Below are 21,890 nucleotides of genomic sequence, written 5' to 3' on the forward strand. Positions count from 1 at the left end.
TCCCGAAGTGACAAAGTCTTGTGCTCATTGAGTCACTGCTAACTTTGGGGAATGAACTGATCTCAGAAGTTAGTTTTACTTTTTACAACAAAGAAAACTAGATGAGCTGTCATGAAGCAAAGCCTTCATTTAAATACAACTACCTTTGGAAATAAGTTATGAAGAAACAGGTGCAAAGTAAATGGCTTTACAATTCATGTTAGACCTACTATAGTTTTTAAGTTCTCCCATAAGAAATTCCCCCTTTAAACACAGCAAGGTATAAGCCAAGAACTGTGCCTCTCTACAACAGAGTGCAAACTGCAGCTTAAAAGACTACAATCTATTAAGATGACTACCTAGACTAACTGGCCAGGTTTTAATACTTTCTTTCATCTATCACCAGCATCTAGAAATATTTACTGTGAAATATCACTTGCTTATTGAGAGTACAGGCACATGCTTCAGCGATGGGGAAAAGAATTCAAAACATTTTGCAAGCATACTCAGGTGCATACAGCCTCTTCTCAAATAAAAAGTCAGAAGTCTGATGGACAGTACTATAATAGCATGTCAAGCTATGAACAAATAATGATTGCAAGTAATAGCTGCAGGAGACTAAGCCCTAAACACAATTTGTGCAACTATTTGCTTTCTTTCTGCACTATTTCTGTGGAATTTCGTTTTATTTTTAAATAATTAAAAAATTTAATTTTAGAACACTGCAAGTGAGATTTCTGAAAGGCTGGCTAGGACGCACACAATTTTTTTTGACCTGTTCAAGTGTGCGACTCCTTAGAGACACCAAGATAAAGCGCACTGTTCCTGCAGACCTGCTTGGTGCGCCATTACCATGTATCAACACTCATTGAGAAGCAGCTCCAGTCCCTTTCCCAACCATTTACCTCTAATGCCTGCAAGTCTCCTCAATGCCACAGGTTTTTTGGTCCAAGTGTTGTTAATATTTCATGAAATAATTAAAAAAGTAGAACCCCCACCCCCGGCCCCATTTTAATGAGTTCCTAACAACTCATCCAAATCATTCATCCACTCCTCTGAAGTCCTGTTTTTCAGCAAAGAGTCTATCAGATCTGTGTCACCAGTTAAGTTCTGAAGTCCATTATTGCCCGACTGGCCGCTGTAGGCAAAAGGCAGCTCTTGACTGGTTGTCCTCACAGGGTACCCTTGACTACAGTGCAGATTACCTCTGTTGGGCATTTGCTGATTTGGATTCTGGTTGAAAGCATTCAGATCTGGAACTGTCTGGTTCATGCCCGGCAAGACTTGCTGTGAGGGTACCTGCTGTTGTGTAGGTGGGTTTGTCCGCTGCTGCGCGCCTAAAGATGATGACAACATCTGCCCAGAGACGGCAGCATTCATAGAGGTCATCGGTCTGCTGGTGCTTAGGCTTACCTGAGGCATTCCTTGGGCAAACTGTTGGTTGGCCATCTTTAGATGAGTTTGCTGCATGTGGAAAGAGGAGCTGGCAGTAAATGGTCCTAAGCCACTGTTTGCTTGTGTCTGGTTGTTAATATTAGGGATACCTTGGTGCTGCCAAGATGGATTTTGAGCCCCCATAGCAGCTGGTACTCTTGCCATCTGTGGCTTAGATAAGGTTGGATTCAGTGCACCTTTATTGTGCTGCTGAGAAATACTTGAGTTTGCTAAGGTATTCTGCCCATACCCAGCAGGAACGGCAGCACCCTGGCCCAAGCTGCCTTGTCTCTGCATCGGTGGCTGTCCATTGGCACTTTGTGTTGCATGCTGGGGAACCATCTGTGTCATACCAGACGCCAAGTTGTATAATCCCCCTCGCTGGATGTTTTGCATATTGGTATACTGAGTCACCCCCCGATCCTGCTGACTGGAGCCCGACTGGAGTGGAGGAACAGAACTGTGTCCAGGTCCCATCTGAATCATGTTCTGGGTCTGAGGAAACATCCGTGGACTACTGGAGCTGGACTGTCCTAAATTACTGACCCCAGGCATGGCTGAAGATGACCCTGAAATACACAGAAATATTTTGTACGTTAAATACCTTGGTTCAACCAGAGCCAAGCTAGGCTTGTAGACACCATAATCCAGAACGGAGGTGCAGCTGCATTTGTATAAACCAACCTATGCAACCAACACACAGACAGCAGTACTTTAATTAAAAGTGTGTCAATTGTTGCTCCAGTTAGCACCCCCACCTTGATCTCAAACACAGATATGCCAATGTCCTAAAAAAATCTGAATACCACTTCTAAGAGTTCAGCATCATCAATTTAAAAAAAATTAGACTTCAAAGGCAAGACTCATACATATTTGTGAACAAAGGTATACACACATACTTTGAAGTGCATGCACAATTTGCTAGGCTGTTAAAAAATACCACTTACTGCATACACACATTGTCAGTTATTCTGTGCATACACTGTATATCTCTTATTGTACAACTGTAGGGTTTCCAGTCCTGCGTTTTCCCAGTTCCAGAATTTTTTTTCTATAACTTTCAGAAATTTTTGGTCAAGTATCTTTTGCATTTCCACAATGAAATATTCGCTATGTTAAGATGCAATGCTGATAACCAAGCAAGATGATTTGCAAAAATAAGTCTCTTCTCAGCAAACCAAAAAAAGTCCTTTGTTCTTGTAAATTCTGAGTAAGAGTTTCTTCCTGTAGAAGAAACAGCCCCCTACTTAAAGCAAAAAAAAAAAAAAAGAATAGAAAAGCACTGTGAAGTGTAATGCATATAATCCCCCCCACTTCTTACAGTCGGCCAAGGAAAACCTACCTACACTAGTACTTTCTCTACCTTCAAACCAAAAAGTAAGGTGCAGAATTTTTTCATAGTTTAAGATAGCTGAGGAATATTTACTCTCCATTATTATTAATTCAAATTTTATTCAAATATAATTTTATTCAAATGCATTCAAATATAATTCAAATTATATTTAATTAATTATCAACAAAGGACACCATAAAAACACCAGTGTTGCGGGGGGGTGGATGGGTGGGGGAAGAGTCTTACTGGAACACTACAGTGAAGAGGTAGTACACATACCGGGATTTAAGATGCAAAAAACAGTTACAATCAACACAAATAATTTTAATAGTGCTGATGTTCATTATAGCAAAACATAGTCTATTTCTAACAGGTGTACTACTGTATTTCTGTAGAGAAGTGGCAGGAGGAAAAAAGCTTCAGTGCAGTATTTGAAGGATGCTTCTGATCACTGTGTTAACACACAATCCTTTTGTATTGGTATCAAGTTTTTTCAGCTAAGTAACAAAACCCAGTCACAGCGCTACTAGACATGGCACAGTCACGAACACTGTCAGAATTAGGGTATCACATTTCTATTTGCATCTTTTCCCTTCAGTATTTATTTCTGTGGGAACATAACGAGTAAGGAAACAAAACAAGGGAATAAGCACTTTTTCTGTACTCTAGGTTTATGAAAAAAGACAAGTGGCTTCTTGATGCCCTGTTAAGTAAGGATTTTTCAGGCAAGGAGATGAGTTTTTACTGTTCTCTAGTTGTTCCACATTCATGAAGCTATTCCAGCTTAACGGTAACAACATCTTTTATTTATCACTGAAGACATACCAAGCTGCTGCTTCTACAAAAAATAAAACATGTAGGACCCTAACATGTAATGAAGAAAATTGAAATTGCATTCCCTTCTAAAGGTAGCAGGGATAAGAATATTAAATTTTAAACTCATCCTAGCAGATGAGAGAAATAATACATCACTTATTTTTCTTTAATGAGGGCCTGTGATAGATTCAAGCAGTAGTGATGTTAGGCTTCAGAAAAAAAACATGAATCCCAATATATGAAAGTTAAGAAGACTTCACAAACTGTAAAAGGAAATGGTAGTATAAAAAGGCCTTTAGAACAATGAAGGTACTTAAGAATTTTACCCATTTCCAAAGCAATATTAAGAATCAGAAGCTTAAGTTGTCCCAGATATCTGGGACAGGGGAAGCTGTTAATTTGCAACTGAATCAGAGTACAGGTCTAAAAGTATTAAGGCACAGTGACGTGGAAAGATGTTGTAATAAATTAATTAAAAGCTATCCAATCCAGGAAATTTGAAGACACCTTGTTTTTTACTCCTGGTATTTTTTCTGCCATTATTTCAATTGCCATGTTTACTTACCTGTGAACTGTCCAACCTGTTGCTGGTACAGATTCTGCGGTTGATCCTGATATTGGGGAGGTGGTCGAGTCAGATGACGCTGCAGCTGTTGCTCTTGCTGCTGCCGCTGTTTCTCCTAGGAAAGGTCCAATGCAAGACAATCAGAAAACAAGTCAAGCTTTTTCCAAGGGTGACTATCTTGGATAAAAACAAGCTATCTGCATACTTTTATGCAGAGCTGGTAATTAAAGGGGCTTCTGCAGCCTTAAAGTCACTTTAGACCTTTGTTCTCAAGGTTCAAACAGTCAGTTTAATCTGATGAGTGACAAGACTAGGAACTCAGACAACAGGACAACAGCACACATTACAAGAGTTATTGCAATGCACGTCTCAAGCCTTTAAAACACTGAAAATCTGAGATGTTAGTCTTTTAATCAATAACATGATCAACAGGCATTTTTAGCAATACGCTAAAAACACTAACAGGTACAAAAAGAGCAAAAGTGAGTATGCACAAAAAAATTCACACATATTTTTTTGCTCTTTACCCTCAGATCAATTTATTTTAGACCTCTCTCTGGAAATTAAAGTACAAGTCATAGATATCGACAATGTTACACGGAAAAGTAAAAACTGAACGTGTAAATATTTTCTAGCCCTTGTTTTCAAAAATGAAAAAGCTATACACAAACCCTTATATACCACAGGTTTTCCTCGAAGATTATGGAAAACTGCAGAACTAAATTTATAACAGAAGCTATACAAGTTTTATTACAAATGTTCAAAACCATTTTCTTAACAATCAATTGAAACAAACCCTACTAATGATTCAAAATAACCTTCCTTCTTTAAAAGCACATTCAATCCATACCTACTTTATGATAAAAACATTTGAAAAATAAAATAAGCAAATTTTCTATTAGGAAATTTTTGGAAAAAAGGAAGTTTAAAACCTTGAGGGGAAATGTCGAGAGTGTATGTACATGCACTAGCAGTACCCTCAGAGATCCTGACAGCATAAACAGCCAACAGGCTGCTTTTACAATACGAAACGTATCAGGCATAGCATTTCTGGCTCTTCTTCCATAGATATCTTCAACCGGACTGAAATTCTGAGATAACCAAGTAGTGATGTAATGCACAACTACCTACTTATCTAAAGTTGCACAAGGCACAGAAGGGGACAAAAATTCTCTTCCAAGAGTACTGGGGTAAAGACACAAGCAATAAGCCTTTAAAGAAGAGACTAGTGCAATGTAACAAATAGGCAGATGCACATTACTAGCATCCTTTTGAAACGTCTACAACTAAGAAGCTGTTGAGACATGCAGAGGAATGAAGAGGGCAGGCTGCTTGACAGAAAGGACCTGCTACTTGCAGGACTAGTCAAACCTGAAAGAGGCTGACCACAGAAGCCAGAGAGATGCCATAGTTCTGAGAGAAACCAAGAGCTGCAGAACCTGGCTGGGGGGGGGGGGGGCCCCAAAAAACACAAGAAAAAAAAAAGGAGGGGGGGGGGGGGGGGGGGCACCAAAAAAACCCAAGCAAAGAACAAGATGCAGAACACCAAATGCAAAGAAACAAAAGCTTCAGAGTGGCAGGGAGTGGCACTGAAGCTACCTGAAACTATAATTGTCCTGCAAAATAGAGATCAACTGATTCGGAAATCTTTCTGTAAAACTACATCCAGTATCATGTGTATCTAAAGAAATAAGTATCAAATTAGAATGCTAACAAGATCTAGCTTGACTGGGCAGCACAAGGCCAAGAAATGTGGCAAATGCAATATCCAAGCCTGTTCAGCTCCAAAGCAAAGCTGCTCCTTATTTGGGATCAGAGTCCCAGTATCACTATACAGAGATGCAAGATGTACAAGTTAGTTGTAGTTACCATAACTAGGACAGGAATAAAATATTTTCATAATACGGGTATTTACTACAGCAACATACGCTGGCTAAGCAGCAGTATATAGGGAGGAAAAAAAAAATATTTCAATACTGTTTGAGATATGTTACTTACCACCCTGTTAATATACCACCCCACTGTTCAGCAAGGTCTGACGTGTTAGGTCCATTACTTAGCTAAGGGAACCTACTGAGCCACAGCTCTATGAGCTCTAATAATCATTCACCAGCGGTGCAAAAGTACAAGCAGGATGCCAACACCCCGTATTTCCTTTCTCCCCACCTTCCTTCAAAGAGTACCTGTTTGTTAACATTTTGGGAGAGTAATGATTAGTAATTTTTGCTAATACATATTAATGTATGTTCATACAATTTTCTTTAAGACATTGCCAGGCACATGCTTATATGTTTATCTACACTGGGTCAAGAACTGAAGGGGCTTTTCTGTCACCTCAGTCTAATCCATATTTCCTTTCTCCCCACCTTCTTTCAAAGAGTACCTGTTTGTTAACATTTTGGGAGAGTAATGATTAGTAATTTTTGCTAATACATATTAATGTATGTTCATACAATTTTCTTTAAGACATTGCCAGGCACATGCTTATATGTTTATCTACACTGGGTCAAGAACTGAAGGGGCTTTTCTGTCACCTCAGTCTAATCCTCAATTTTAACACAAGTCTCTAAGCGATCAAAAAAGCCATTAGCTAGGACTTGGCACAGCCATGGCTTCGCAATACTGCAGATTCTACCACCCTCTTCCCCTCAAAATATGCTCCCCAACCAAGATTTCACATTTTCTGTTCAGAGGAGACTGTATAATTTCCTTCTTAAATAAAGCTTCTGATGGACAGTTGCTGCAATAAAAGCTAAGGTATCCACACACCCCCATTGCCTGACCTTCTCTCACCATCTCTATTGTCCAAACTATTATTACAGTGAAAAACCTTTCTACCAGGATAACATCTCCCAACTTTAAAGTTGAGAACATTGAGATTTATCACCTTTTATCAGTGCTGAAAATTAAGGAAATTACACATTCCCAACTGTTATCAGTTGAAGGACTCCAGATAAAAATAAATAAAAATTTAAATTAATTCTCAGGGATAAATGCAGTTCACCTTTTTTTATTTCATTAAACCACTGGCTCTTTTTTTTTTCCCCTCCCATTATCCTCAAAGACAATGCTTTCCATGGCTCTTCCCTCCCCCTCCCCCCCATTATCTTCAAAGACAAAACTTCTCAGCAGTACAGATCATTACACTTTTTCCAGAAGATCTGAATACCAGGTTCTCCCTGGGTCTCACAAACCTTCTTTGAAAATTCATCTTCCCCTTCCTCCATACCAGATACTGGTAATTTGTACGTGCAGTGCCAGTGCCTGGAACACGCCTGCATGGACTTTTAAAAATGCAGAAAAGCACCGATGACAGGAATAAGGCCCTTTGGGCTAATTCCCGGCTGAAAGACTTGCAAAAGTTTTAAAGCTTAGAAAGATTCACACAAGGAGGCCATTTCCCTGAGAGAGGCTAAAGCAGCTTTCTGCAGTCTGATGGACAGCAGAGTTAAATTATTTTGGCAGGAGAAGATGCAAGTTGGATGCAGACATCTAATTATTTTCCCCAAATAAACACGTGAAAGATGTTTTAAAATTTGAAACACAAACTGCTGTGCATCTCACATGGAAGAAAGGCAGAAGGCACAATGAGCTTACAGAGTCCCTTGCTCATTGCTTCAATTTTTAAAGCTTTATGGAATACATCAACAGTATCCCAATCTTATATTGTATTTTTGCTCTGATTTCATTTGCCTTTCTTCTTTCACAAAGAATTACACCGTCGCTGGTATGATACCTTCTCTCCACATAGGTACTGTCTTGCATTTTCACACTACTCAATTCTACCTGTTTTATTATTTTCATTCACCGCAGTGCCTTGTAACAACAGAAAAAAATAAGCCTCGGCAATCAAGTGCTATATGTTTGGGTTACTTTTATAGAAATATAAACCAGCAATTATACTTACAATACCAAAGCGCCTTGCAGTTTACATTCCTTATTTTGTAATGCGGTAACTATTTGACAAGATCTCAAATGCTGTTTCAGTCCAAAGCAAATCAGTGCAAAGAAGAAAAGACTGCTGGCCCCTCTCACCTGCTCAGCCAGAAGATGTTGCTGTCTCTGCTCCATTAGGAATTGCTGCTTCTGTTGCTCCATGAGCAAGTGCTTTTGTTGCTGCTCCCTCTGCTTCTGCTGGTCCATCAGCATTTGGTGTTGCTTCATCACTGCCGCTTGCTGCTGATTGCTGAGATAAGGTGGGTTGCTGTGGTTACCTGCCATGGAGACATTGGGAGCCTGGGCACCCACGCCAGGGCCCGGGACAGAAACGGGAACACGAGGAACATTAGGAGAAGGGTTTTGATCCTGCAGAATATAGAAAAAGTGACATGAGTTACAGAAAGAGGTTAGCCCTCCAGAATTTAGAAACTGTATGTAGTTACACAGGTGAGGAAAGGCACTTTCATGGTGATGACCACAATTCGTATTATTTTTATCATTTTACAGGATAAGGGAGAGAGACTTTATAAACAAAGCCTACACAGGGAAAGGAATCATAACACATCTCAGAAAAACAGAAATTGTCAATTATTGCTTATTTCTACATTTACACTATTTAATAAAAATTAGACCAGTTCCTCATATTTTGCCATCTTTATGCAATAGCTTCTTCACTTGTGATCCTTCTAACAGAAAAGGCAAAGTGTGATACAGTTTCCAGTTCAGGTAATTAAAGACAGCCAAAAACCCATTTATAAAGTGCCAGACACAGAAGTGACAGTTCAGACTTAAGGTCAGAAGCTCCACAACATTCAGGAATAGAGGCTTTAACTTCAGTCTCAAAGTACTTCCCAAAGTCCAGCTCAAACAGGTTAGTATAGCTCTGCGTGCTTCTGCTGAGCCAGAGGAATGGCACCAGTTACAAACAGCAATTCAAACACACCAGCTTCAGTTAACTTTGGTAGCAGCTTTTCAAACACTACGTTTTAAGTTTTCATTATACAAAACATTTATTTAAATCCTGCCTCTTCTGTCAACATTTAATTCAGCAAGTGTTTATGCTTCCCCTCTTAAAGTTGCTTTTTTTTTTAGTATCAGAGTATTTACTACCTGCAGGTGAAGGGGAAGAAGGATATCACTGATCAAAATGAGTCTTAACATATTTTTCCAGCAATCCAACCATCACCACATTCCACAGAGAAAAATACTACTACAGATAAGCCTGTTATTAATTTTTCATAAGTCTGCTTTTTTTGGAGATTAGAACTTGGGATAAGCAAAAACAACATGTAACGATTATCATTCAAGATCTGATACTGTCCTCTTTGTACCAGCAAATCCATTTGAAATTTGAAAATTTTTATCATTTTTAAGCACAGTTCAGCCTCACCTCTAATTACGCAAACAAATACTACTTTCAAGTTTAGAATTCAGCTAATGGGTTCAGCTGTTGGTTCTCTCCCTCTGCAGTTTCATAAGAAATCATGAGCCAAATATAGGTAATGCTGTGCTAAGTTGTTCTGTATGCAAGTTTTTGAGAAATTCTCCAGAAGCATTCATCAGTATTTCTGTTAATTAAGTGCAAGTGTGGCAGTGTACATGCAAGGTCATCCTCACGTTTTTCAGTAAGGGGGAGATGTGACATACACAATCATCTCTACCCTTCCCCTTCTTCTTCCATCAAAATATCGTTACATTGTTACTTCTGCTAGCTTTTAAAGAGATTAATTTTTTTTTTGTGCCTTATGAAGCACACATTGATCTCAGATTTTTATTTGTATATCAGTGTGGTCTTTGTCACAGACTAATCAGATCTTTTTCACGGGTTTTTTGTTTTGTTGAGGGAACATATTACTAGAATTGGATCTCCAACAGCTTTTGCTAGAGGAGCTTTAATCCTTGTAACAAAGACCTTTTTTCTCAACAAGACCTCTAGTATGTGCATTGCAGGCACATGTTACAGAATCCCAATGAGCCCATACCTCCATCCACTACATAAATGTTCACCTGCAGCATACCTCTAGTATCAGTTATATATAAGGCAAAGAAGCACCATCTGGAATTTTCCTTTATAGGAAAACCCAAAGCATATTGCTTCAAGCAGACAAATATTACTATTACTTATTCTTAAAGATATATTTCTCTCCTATCCCATGCTTCCCCAATCCCAAGACTTAACCAATAACAAATTCTTAGATTTGAAAAGCCCCAAGGAACACCCAAGAAATGAGGAAAGCAGCCCTCACTTCCATCTCTCTTCAAAAAAGAAGCAACCGAAGGCATGTCTTTTTATAGTAAGGCAACTCTGACACAAGTAGGGACTAAAAAGACAGTAAAGAAATCAAAGCTTCTTTGAGAACAGTTTAACGCTACAGTTTTACATGAGTTATTTTAGGCAAAAGTTTACAAAGCATCTATTTATCTTTGTAAGTAGATGCTTTGATGAAGTGTGACATAATTTGTTGCCCACAAAGTATATTAAGCTGGAAATCACACATTACCACATGACCTAGAACCAAGTATTAAAAAATGTCCCCAGTGGAAAACAGAGTTCTTGATTCTTGTCTCAGCTTATGGCATGTTATCATTTTCTTCTTTAAAATCATGCGGCAACTGTTTTGAAACAACACCAAGTAATCTGTACTCTAGCCCTACCTATACAACACCCTCTTGCAAAACTTTAAATCTGCTACTAAACAAAGGTAACAAAACCAAGAACATTCACCTGACTGTGCGGTAGTCGGTAGGCAATGTTTCCAGACTTGGGTTTCAATAGGATCATCCCATTTTGGTCATCGCTCACATGAGACAGCGGTGGCTGCTGGCGCTGTTGTATGTATGCCAACATGGGAGTCTTGTTCTGACCAGGTACTGTAACCCCCTGTTCACATTCTGCTTTGTAATGTGAAAGAGGTTTGGTGTTCCCATAGTCTAGCATAGAGCCTTGACTATTCACAGGGTTCTGGTTCAAGCTGTTTTGCTGATGACCCAAAATGTTCACGTGGTAATTGCCTCCAGCCCTCGGTGAGCTTTTATTTCCCATATTAGGCATCATGAGTTTCTGATTGTTGAAGTCGGGCTGGTAAACTGATGGGCTGGTGGGATTTTCCATGGTATATGGGACAGCCAGTGGACTATGAGAAGGCCCAGACTGTTGCCACGTAGACATCTGATTTGTTTGGTGGACTTGTGAAGCTTGCTGCTGGTTCTGCAACATCTGGTCTCTCTTCTGCTTGGCAGCAATCTGCTGAAGTTGATGGGCAGAAGACATTTCTTTGGCACTTCCTGCACCCTTCCCAGGTAACAACACATTGGGAAGAGGCCTCTGGACATTCTGAGAGTGGTTTGATGCCTGCATCATGGGCTGATTAGGATTTTCAGTCATTGACTGGCTGGAAGGCTGAAACATAGCCTGAGAACTACCAACCGCTGGAGAAGCAGCACTTACAGGTACAGAAGCAGCACCAATAAATGCTGGACCTGATGAAGTGGATCTCACCTGGGGAGATCCCATCTGTTCCTGTTCAAAGGGTGCTGGGGAAAACTCAGTCTTTATGTTAATATCTTGTGGCAATGGAGTCTGTGCAGCTGAATTTGAAGAATCTGCATCTTTTTTCTCTTCAAAGTCTTCATTAAAGAGATCCTTCATGTCTTCATCGGGCACTGATCTATTAAGCTCCTCAATAAGTTCCTTCCATTCTTGCTCATTAAGATTAAGATCAGGCATCAAGTTATTCTGAGATATAGAACCCCCTGCTCCAGCAATCATACACGGAAGATCATCTACAGGCTCCTGCTTCAGCTCTTTGTTCAAACTCAGAGGAAATGAGTCATCAGCATCACCACCTCCATTCATTTGCAGGCTGGAATCTGGAAGACACTTCTTGCTGATGCCATCTAGCCCCATCGGATGTTTTCCATTAAGTTGTAAGGTATCTCCGCTGCCAGATTTCTTGTCAAGATGATGGAGTGGAGACACAGGGGGCATTCCATTGGAAGAACCACTCACTCCACCAAGACCATCGTCACGACGCAGTTTCTTGGACACAAATACATCACCATAGCCATTCTGCTGGTCTCCATTCTGAGGGGAAGCAGCACTATCAAGCTTTCTTTTCACAGTCTCATGAAGCTGCTGAAAAAAAAGGAAGGTTTTAGTTATTTAGTTTTATGTTTCATAGATTAGGATTTTTATTTCTTACCAGAACGTTGTCTAACTCTGAATAAAACATTTTAGGAAAAAAAGGTTAAAAAAAAGGTTACCTCTTTGCTTTGATAAGATTGGTTTTACAAGTCATCACGAGATGACTTCCTTACTATAATCTCTTAGGGTAAACTTTCAAAAATACGTACTATATCAAACAGAGCCCCCTCCTTCAACGAAAACCAAAAGCTGCCATATACTTTAACGACAACAAAAAGTTGAGAAATGGCTGTGAACTGGAATATATTACGATTTTTCCTATTCAAAATGAAAAAATATTGAAAAATGTTAAGATTCAAATTTTAGATGAGAATAAAAACCTGTATTTTATTTGGCCCATGTACACATGGTATAATTGTTCTGTAAGACTGCTTTATAAAGCAGTCTCACATTTAAATATTTAGAGAAAGAGAGAACCATTTCTCTTGAGATTATTATTTTTGGAGAAGAACTATGTATATAAATTTTGTACACAATCACATTTTTGGCACTAAAGCAAAACCAGTTTGTCACTAAGCGACCACTGTTTCACACTTATGTAAAACGCAATTCAGAATTCAGTCAATTCTATCACAGCAGACTAAGTTCATTCCTTTCCTCCTTTCTCCTAGAGTATTTGCCAGCTGCTCCTCTCTGCACTATGACCACCAGAGCCCCAACCAGCTCAACAGTTGGCTTCTCATAGCTAGCGAATGCACGTATTCTTTTTCTTGTAGTGCCACCTAGAAGCAACCAGAGGGTACAGCAACAGTTTTACAACCAGAGTTTGAGAGCCTTTGTTCAACTTCTGTTTCCTGGCAGCATTGTTTCAAATATAAAGTTCTTTCCATTGACCCCAAAAACATCTGAAAACAGAATTCATTCACACAAAGATGACTATACACTTTTCCCTCTCTCAGGTGCATTCTGTAAAAGAAGTTGTGCTTTGCTTGTGCTAGAACTCTGCACCAACACAGACAAACCTGTATAGCAGGGACACTGCTGCAACAGAGCAGTGCGCTTGAAGAGGGAAAGCTCCCATCAGCTCCCCTGACCTGTACGAGATGCCTTTGTACATCTCAGCAGGACACACGAGGAGAATCCCCACAAAAAGCCACCCTTCTGAAGCGTGGTTCACTGAACAACAGTTCTCTCAGATGGAAGAAAAGCAGCTCATTAAACAAACCTCAAGACAAGTATGCTTACTTTAATATTACTTGCAGTCTCCACAATGAAGTCCACTAACCCTTGGGGAAAACTTTATCACCCAAGAACAAACAGGGGAAACCTCAAGATCTCACCACTCAAGCAAGAGGTTGTATGTAGAGCCAGCATAAATTATCAGAAGAAGTTTACAGCACTTGCCTGGGCAACAGCATTCTTTGATTTAAGGACAGAAGGACTGGTTCACAGTTAATTGTTGTATTTTTTTTTTTTTTTAAACAGTCTACAGTTAGCTGATCTTCAGAAAAAAACACTATTTGTTTAATGCTTGCATAGGTAGCAGCAAAATCTTATTTTTATCTGAGGGATAGACTGCAGCTTCCCAGGAGACTATGATCTCCTAGGTGGTTCATGGAAATAGCAGCAGAGTAGTGAGATCAGCAGAAGACCTAGTAGGACAAGGTGGGGTGTACATTTGAAGAATAGGCTGGAACTTGAATTCTCTTAATCTGAACATTAGGTCTACAGCTTGCAATAGCAGATCTGGAGTGAATTTTTCAAATACCAACTTGAAAGAATAATGGAAATTTACTTTGTTGTAAAAAGGCAAAACAACAGAAAGCAAGGAAGCCTCAACTCAATCCCAACATTTGGCTTTCAGCAAGCTTCCCATTGTTTACTTAATACTCCAACAGGGAAAACCGAAGCTTAAGGTGGATGAGTAACTTGCCCAAGGTCATATGATGAGTCAACCACTCAACATTTGGGAATGGATCCTCCTTAATTCTAAATCATTAGGGAAAAAACCACACTCCCTGAAAACTGACATACAAGTAATAACTTAGTTTTGTACACCAAACATTCTTCTCATAGTCGAAGCAAATTTCTATATTAAAACAGAATATATGCCCATTGGGGTCACTGCTGTAATTATAATTCATATAGACAACTCAAGGCAACTAGGATTTTGGTAGCGTTATAGCTATAATTGCACACAGCTCTTCACAGGCTGCAAAACCCACCTGGGTTGCTGGAGAAATATTGCAGAAGTTAATCTGTCCTAGGGTGTTTGCTACTGTACTACACCATTTGCAATATATGAAGCTAACTAGTCTAAGATTAAATCATCCATGCTTATAAGCTGACATAACTTACTGTAGTCTAGAAAAAGATACAGACCCCTAATATCCATCACAGGCTCTTTCCATCAATAAAAACACGTAGGAACTTTCATATCTATATGGGTTTTAACAGTCATAACGCTCAGATATCTGATTCTTGGTGACCTCTTGACTTTAGCTGCTCTAGACAAAGTCCTCCTTTCACCTAAAACTATAATCTTCTTTTTTGACAAAGGAATAAAGAAAAAATAACTTTAATAAATTCACTAATTAAGTAAAATTTGGGTGTGACTGCTTCCAGCCTTGCTTCAGCTCAGCTAAATCTCAGATTATTTGAAAGATATCCTACCTGTACACAACAGCCAATAGACACGTAGGAAAGAAGAAAATCTGCTTATCTTCTATCCGTATCAGAAAAGATTGAGCCCAGTTTGTAACCAGGACACTTAACTTCTGAGTTTTAGAACCTATTCACCAACTGCATTTGCATCCTAGTTCACTTTTAAAAAAGAGTCAGAAGCGCACTTGGATATTGTGGCAGTAAGTCTACACTGAGATTTATGCTACTGTAGTTAGCTACCTACAATACAGCCAGCTAACCAGCTTAAAACTAACCTAGTAACAGTGTTCCATTTTCTACCTCCTTTCCTCTCAAGAAAAGACAGTGCTATAAAAATTTGTTGGAGCCAAAAGTTACAGGTTCCTTCTCCTCTGACATCAGAAATATATCCTGATACTTTCTATTTACTCATGTTTAATTTTGAGTAACAGAACCTGAAATTCTCACACCAAATACTTTCATATAACTACTCTGCCAATAATGCAACTTTCTCTTGTGAAATTCCTTTCTTACATGCATTTCTTACATACTATCTCAGCTCTTGATTTCCTAACAGAAAAAGAAATATTAAATTCAGTTCTTCCCCAATTTTTCTGTGTCTATCCAAATAATCTGGTTTGGGGGGGGAAAAAAAATAAGAAGGAGCATGTGAGATACAAGTCAGACTGCAAGCTATCTACATATCAAGCTGTTCCAACAGAGTTCCCAAGGCAAGAAAAACCTGTTCTCTTCCGCCAAAACTCAAAAAAAAAAAAAGAAGAAACACTGACAAAGTAAAGCACAGCTTGCTACTGACTAAGAAAATCCCTTTAGCTTTAGTTTTATTGTCCACTATCATTCTGTAAGACAAAGTGGCCCTCTGGTATGCTATCCATGGTTTCCTTAGCAGAATCAATGTTATTTGTAACACAAGTCTCAATCCTTTCTATTGTCACATGGTGGGATACAGAAATGTATTCCCATTTTCTCAGCCTACTCAATTTCCCAGCAAAAGATGAACCTCCAAGATCTCTGCTATTTAGCTTTGCCTAAAAGTATTATCCCAAAAGCATTTATCCAAGTATTTAAACCAATATAGGAACAGTGCAAAGAATGGAATGTAAGCAGGCCTCAGTCCTTTGGCCCAAGACAGGACGTACAGTTTCTCAAAGAGCCACTGAAGAGCCATAGGCTGCACCTCCTCCACATCACATCACCAGAGCTGCATTTTATTCACGTAAGCAAAATAGACACTCCTCAACATGGTAATAAATACACTTACTTGGCAGAAGCACACATGCAAGTCAGGCCATAACTGTGGATTCCTCATGTGAGGAACACAAACTGATAAAACCCAGGTGTCATCCATCGTAACAAAAGGGGTGTCCAACACAAGCAGCCTCTGACCATATAATTCACAGTACATACATGCTATACTTGACTAGGACACAGGACCACAATGCCAGAGATGGATGCATGCCCAGTCAAATGACAAGGCTTCCATCAGAAAACAGACAGTGCACAAATAATTTTGATAAGCTATATTCAATCTCCGTCTTAAACCTACCAGTTTTACCACGATGATGCTCAGCCATATTGCGGTCTTACTGCAGGGGCAAGTTGGCAGGCTTCATAAAAGCTGTCCACAAACTACCACAGAAGCCCAACAAGAAGAAATTGGAAGAGCTTTAAAACTTCATCTCCAGCTTTTCTGTTAGCACTGGCAGAGTTCGAAACTTGAGAGTCCACTGCAGTGCTCTCTTACTGCCTTGGTGGGAAAGGGGCATGAATCACTGATCAGAACAGTGGCACAAAGTTGTTTGGTGTTTTTTTTTTTTTTTTTTTTGTTAAAGAGGAAAAGATTATTCCAGGAATCAAAACATCAGCATGAAACACTCAATACCTGAAACTAGTTTTAGATAATAATCTGAAATCAATGACATTTCAATGCGTTAGAACTTAACAAGCATGAAAGTTTAGTTCACATTGTTCACTTGAAAGCGAGAAATCCTTCATAAAGCAGAATTTTTAAGCTGAGGACAGTCAACTAAATTACTTTTGTAAAGTATAACAAACTACTGCATTTTTGAGTCCTGTAACTGAAGACAGTAAATATACATATATATAAAAGAGAAACTGCATGCAAGTTTCATTTTTTCGGAAAAAATACCTAGTGACCATGGCAGAAACAAAACTTCAAAAAAATCTGGTTCTTATACTGAGCTTTTTAGACTCCATAGAATGTTCTCGTTTAGTTTTTTAAAGCATCTGTTACAGAGATTAAAATATTTTTACAGCATTCAACAGAGCTTTAATTTTTTTGTATTTTATTTGGAATAAGTTTATCATTTCAGTCTCAGAATTAAGTTATGTCTACAAGGATTTGTCATGAAATACCAGCAAGAGAAATATAATGCTGGTCATTTTCAAATAAGAAATGCTACCTTACTCTAGAAACATAATAAAAATCTAGTTCCAATATGCCTCCTAGCTAGATACCAGCATTGTCACCTAGAAGGGGAAACCAATATAGAATATATCCATTTTTCTGCCATGGAAGTGGTAGTATTGCAGCACAGATAGGCTCCCATGAACCAGAGCTTACAGTAGGTCCCCTATAGACACAGATTCTCCTCTCCTGCCTGGCCAAGGACAGGAGCAACAAAGATGACAATCTCTTAAGCTGGAACAACAATGCAGCTATCAGAAACTGTAGTGTATGAGTTTTGGATAGAAAACATAACATTTTGACTACACGACATAGTAAGAACTCCCCACTTACTGTGCATCTACCCACAGCTTCCAAAGTTGCACTCCCCCTGCAAGGAAAGCATTTTATTACCCAATGTGTTCCTGCATTCCACTGTGTTGTCAGAACCAAACTGCTGGACTAATTTTAATTTTTACTTTTACTTTAATTCCAGAAGACTTTTGTATTTGGGTGTCTGCCTGCTGGAGTGAAGAAGGGCTGTGGATATGCACATCTATAAATATCCCAAGACTGCATTAGTCACAAGGGGCAGCTTCTGCTACAGGAATTGTTCTGCTGAATCAAAAAAACTGCTGTGCCTTCAGCTGCAACGCCAGATCCTCCACCTCACTTGAACTTCAGCAGCAGCAGCAGATCAGTCACTCCCAGATCCTTACAATTTAGGAAGGATCACTGCATATCTAACTAATCTAGTAAGGGAAATGTTTCAAACATACAACAATACCTCACACAGAATTAAAAGGAGACAAAGAAAAACCTGTCTGAGTTGTTGGGCAACAAACTATCAGACTTGTCAGCAAAAACAAACAATGGTGGCAAGACTACACTGCACTATAGTTATGTATAAATAATGTGGAAATAATTTGCTATTTTTGTGGTAAAACATAATTTCACAATTTAACACCCCTATACCACAGCTTACACAAAAATGAGGTCTTCTGAATTGTTAGTGTACCACCCTGAGCTTCCTTAGTGGAATGCTATTAATGCTTGTCAGTACAATCCAGGCAATCTATTCCCTTTAATTTATTACTTTAGGTCTTTTCAACCAAGAAACATTGCAGTGCTCTCCATATACTTAAATTTCTTTTTAAACTTTTTACTTGGTGCCTTTGCTTAAATTAGAACTTACCTATTATTAATGTAAAAACTTTTATTGCTCCTAAATAAAGCTGAAGAGCAGACCAGCATTTAACACAAAGCATTCCCAAGGCAGGCCACCGACTAGACCTTCTCTGCCCGTTCCAGAAATACTGATTGTGGTTTTGTGGCAGTCCTAGACAAAGCAAGCCATCTACACAACAACTGCTCTCAGGTGGGGAAAAAAAAAACCAGTAAGAAACAGGGAGCAGGTCTCCTTCCAAGAGACCACATCATAAAACAAGGAGTGGAGATGAAAATCCGGATCTTGCCATTCTCACTCCTGTGTCAAGGAAACACTTTCTGTTCAGCTCAGTGATACGTTATGTTATAGTCTATCAGAGAAATACAAGGAAGCCAACCTTTCTACTACAGAGAATTTAAACAGCGTATTAGAATGAATTTTCTCAAATCAGAACCTGGCAAAGGGGAAAAAATGTGCTAGGGGACAAGTCCTTTGTCTTCCCAATGTTCCTGTTTCTCAAAATTGGAAGAATAATACAAGGGACAATATATTGTCCAAACGCTAAGCATCTTCTACCATGAACATAGTCTTAATAATGTCATCTTAAACAACAGAAATACGAAGTAAATTTCAACATTTGAATTTCCCATTAAATAACGGTCTCAAAATTTTAAAAAATAGGAAGCTAGTATGTTTTTCATCTTTTTCCTAAAATGAGGGACAGGCCTACATGGTGCACAAATCATCCAAGGTACTTCTGTATCAATGCTGCATTCTCTTGCTTTCTGTGGCTCAAAGTTTAGAGCTGCTTAGTAAGAAAATAAAGGATGAATCTGCCCCTTACTTCTGCTTGTAAACAAGACCCATCCAGCTTCAGGATCTAAAACAGAGAAAATGAAGAGAAAATACCTGATTTGGGCCACATGAAAAATCATACCAGACGTTAAGAAGGAAGTGGCAGTGCTATCCTGTTCCCCATGACTATTCTGAACTTGCAGAAGATGATCTGAAGTACACATCTGGGAGTGCACACATTGTCCACTGTCCACACTTGTGGCAGCACAGCTTCACCTCCTTCTACTACAAGCCCTCAGATGCTAGATCACAAACCCTTTACATTTACATGAGTTGCCTTCTCTTTCAAGGATCAAAATAAATGCTTTGTTAACTTTCAACACAAAGTACCATTTTCCGAGAGAAGTTTCATATGCAGCTTCATGGAAAACCCTGGATCGCAACAGCAGTGATAGCTGACATAATGCATGTTTCACTGATCTAGCAGCATTCTTTTGAAAGGAATGTGTCCAGGATATTTAAAAAAAAAAAGATAATTTTGGTGTTCATCCAAACTTTATTGAATTTTGTAAGCCAAACCCACGTCCTTCCCGTACAAAGCACATGCTTGGTCTTGATAACAGCTACATGATTGCTAGAGGTAAAATACCAACCTAGAGAGGTACCTTTTACACCAAAGGAATGAAATTAGCAGCAGAGGGTTTTTGTTGTTGTTTTTTTTCAAAACTTGAATTACTAAGCAAACCAACTTTATACCCTAGTAACGAGGTGATGAATCAGCAGCTGCAATTAAGCTTACAGTCATGTATCCTAGGAAGGAAACAGCAGGCCAGCACGAGGAAGAGTCATTCACACACTAAAACCCTCTTCTGTTGTGTAAATTGGCCACTGGCAGCAGCTTCCTGTACAAGAAGGGCTTCCCCAGATGTGCAGCGTGTTTCAGAACCTCACTGCTGTTGAGACTCCTCATTATAATGGATGCTAATTAGATCAAATCCACATCCAAAGCAATTTAAAAGAAACACCACCAATGAATCAAAGATGTCTTTCTTTTAGAAGATCAATATGAAGACGTGTGGTGGCAGTTTAGGCAACAGGATTTGACATGCTAAAGAGCTCTGCGTGTAACAAAAATACGCATTATTAATGGATAGAGCCCCATATGCAAAAAGCCTTAGAGCCCAGACAAGAAATAGATAGAAATCCCACCAAGTCTTTAGATAATAAAATATGACTTTGAGTCATTTTTGTTCTGACACAAGTTTACATTCAAGATCAGTCTACTAAACAACAGCTACCTGGAAAGTTTTACAGAGTCACTGTCAGGAATGCACAAGGTTTCCTCTCTTCCTCAGAGACTCTTCTTTAACAACCATCTGAAGTGCTCTAACTATGTCACAAGTACCTTAGCCTTCAGAAAAGTCAGTATGTCCTAGATTCTCATATGTATATTAGCAAGAATAGAAACAATTCAGCTGAATAACTTTTTCAGTTCATCTTGTAAATACTACAAACTGCATACATGCTGCCTAGCACTAGCTACATTAAAGCTGACATTGTTCACATCATGTCCAGTCATACCCAAGTACACAGTAAGCTCTATCATGATTCCATTTTAAAAACTGTAACTAAATGAGGTCCAAGACAGCAGAGGATCACATCCTCCTTCACTTCTAACCTGATCAAACACACATACCATCTTAAAAATATGATTTAATCTATATGTTAACCTGGAAACGTCTCCAGTTAATCTAGTATCCCCTTTTAAAGACACTCAGAACAGTACTGTACCATTTTCATGCAGGCCACCATTTAGAAATACCTGGTTTTAAGAAAGACAGGTATTAAGACAGGCAACCTTTAAGAGGTTATCATACTAACCTACATTACTGACACATTAGTAGATAGCAGTACATTTAAAGGGCTCAGAATAAGTTAAGCAATAGCTATCTTGATACACAAACAGGGCTGTATGAATATATCCTGACAACCAGAAATGCTAGAGAAGCCAGAGAAACATTAAGATTTTGAGCTAAGCCAGTTTTTAATGGGTGGAGTGGGATTCCCATAGTGTTCACACCCACTAGAGTGAGTGGCAAATAAGCAGCTGCCTTTCCACTGAAATTCTTTCCAATATTAAAGAAAGTACCAGAATTAATAGACACATTGTCTTAAAAATTCCTCTGCAGTAATAAACATATCCTTATCAAGTGACTCCACTAAACCTTGACAGCCTAAATTAAAGACATAAGCAAGCAAACAAAAAATCCAAAGCCACCACAGTATTAATGCTCCCCTGAGAGCTTCTGCAGGGACATTTTAGGTGAATTAGCGAGAAACATAATTCACAGAAGGCTACTCTGAATGACTGTAACCATCACAGGCGGCCACCCCCTATTCCCACCTCAACAGGCAGCAGTTTTTATGCACTCTTCCAGCGCGCAACGGTGACAAGAGAGAAAATAAAACAGCCCTTATCAGCTGCAAAGTTGTAACAGAGCAGACACGAGTACTCCGCAAAGCAACACCAACCTCAGCCCCCCCGCCACAAGCCATCACCCCAACCCTGAGAGCTTCTTTTCCTTCCTCCATCCGGTGCCAGCTCCAGAGGAGAGGTCACGGCGCCAGCCGGGCACAACCACGCCG

General features: G+C 39.2%; 1 protein-coding gene across 1 annotated transcript; it reads right to left on the bottom strand.

Annotated features, from left to right (window-relative positions):
* On the bottom strand, positions 1 to 12,195 carry MAML1 (mastermind like transcriptional coactivator 1; the record flags this gene model as incomplete). The annotated part of the gene is made up of 4 exons (XM_009285861.2): positions 1 to 1,982; positions 4,128 to 4,242; positions 8,163 to 8,432; positions 10,792 to 12,195. Coding segments are annotated over 4 exons (2,781 nt in total), but the record flags the coding sequence as incomplete, so codon positions are not given.
* Between the last annotated feature and the right edge of the window lie 9,695 nt (positions 12,196 to 21,890).

The sequence above is a fragment of the Aptenodytes forsteri genome, unplaced genomic scaffold (genome assembly GCF_000699145.1).
Source record: "Aptenodytes forsteri isolate BGI_AS27 unplaced genomic scaffold, ASM69914v1 Scaffold54, whole genome shotgun sequence".
Taxonomy (NCBI): Eukaryota; Metazoa; Chordata; class Aves; order Sphenisciformes; family Spheniscidae; genus Aptenodytes; species Aptenodytes forsteri.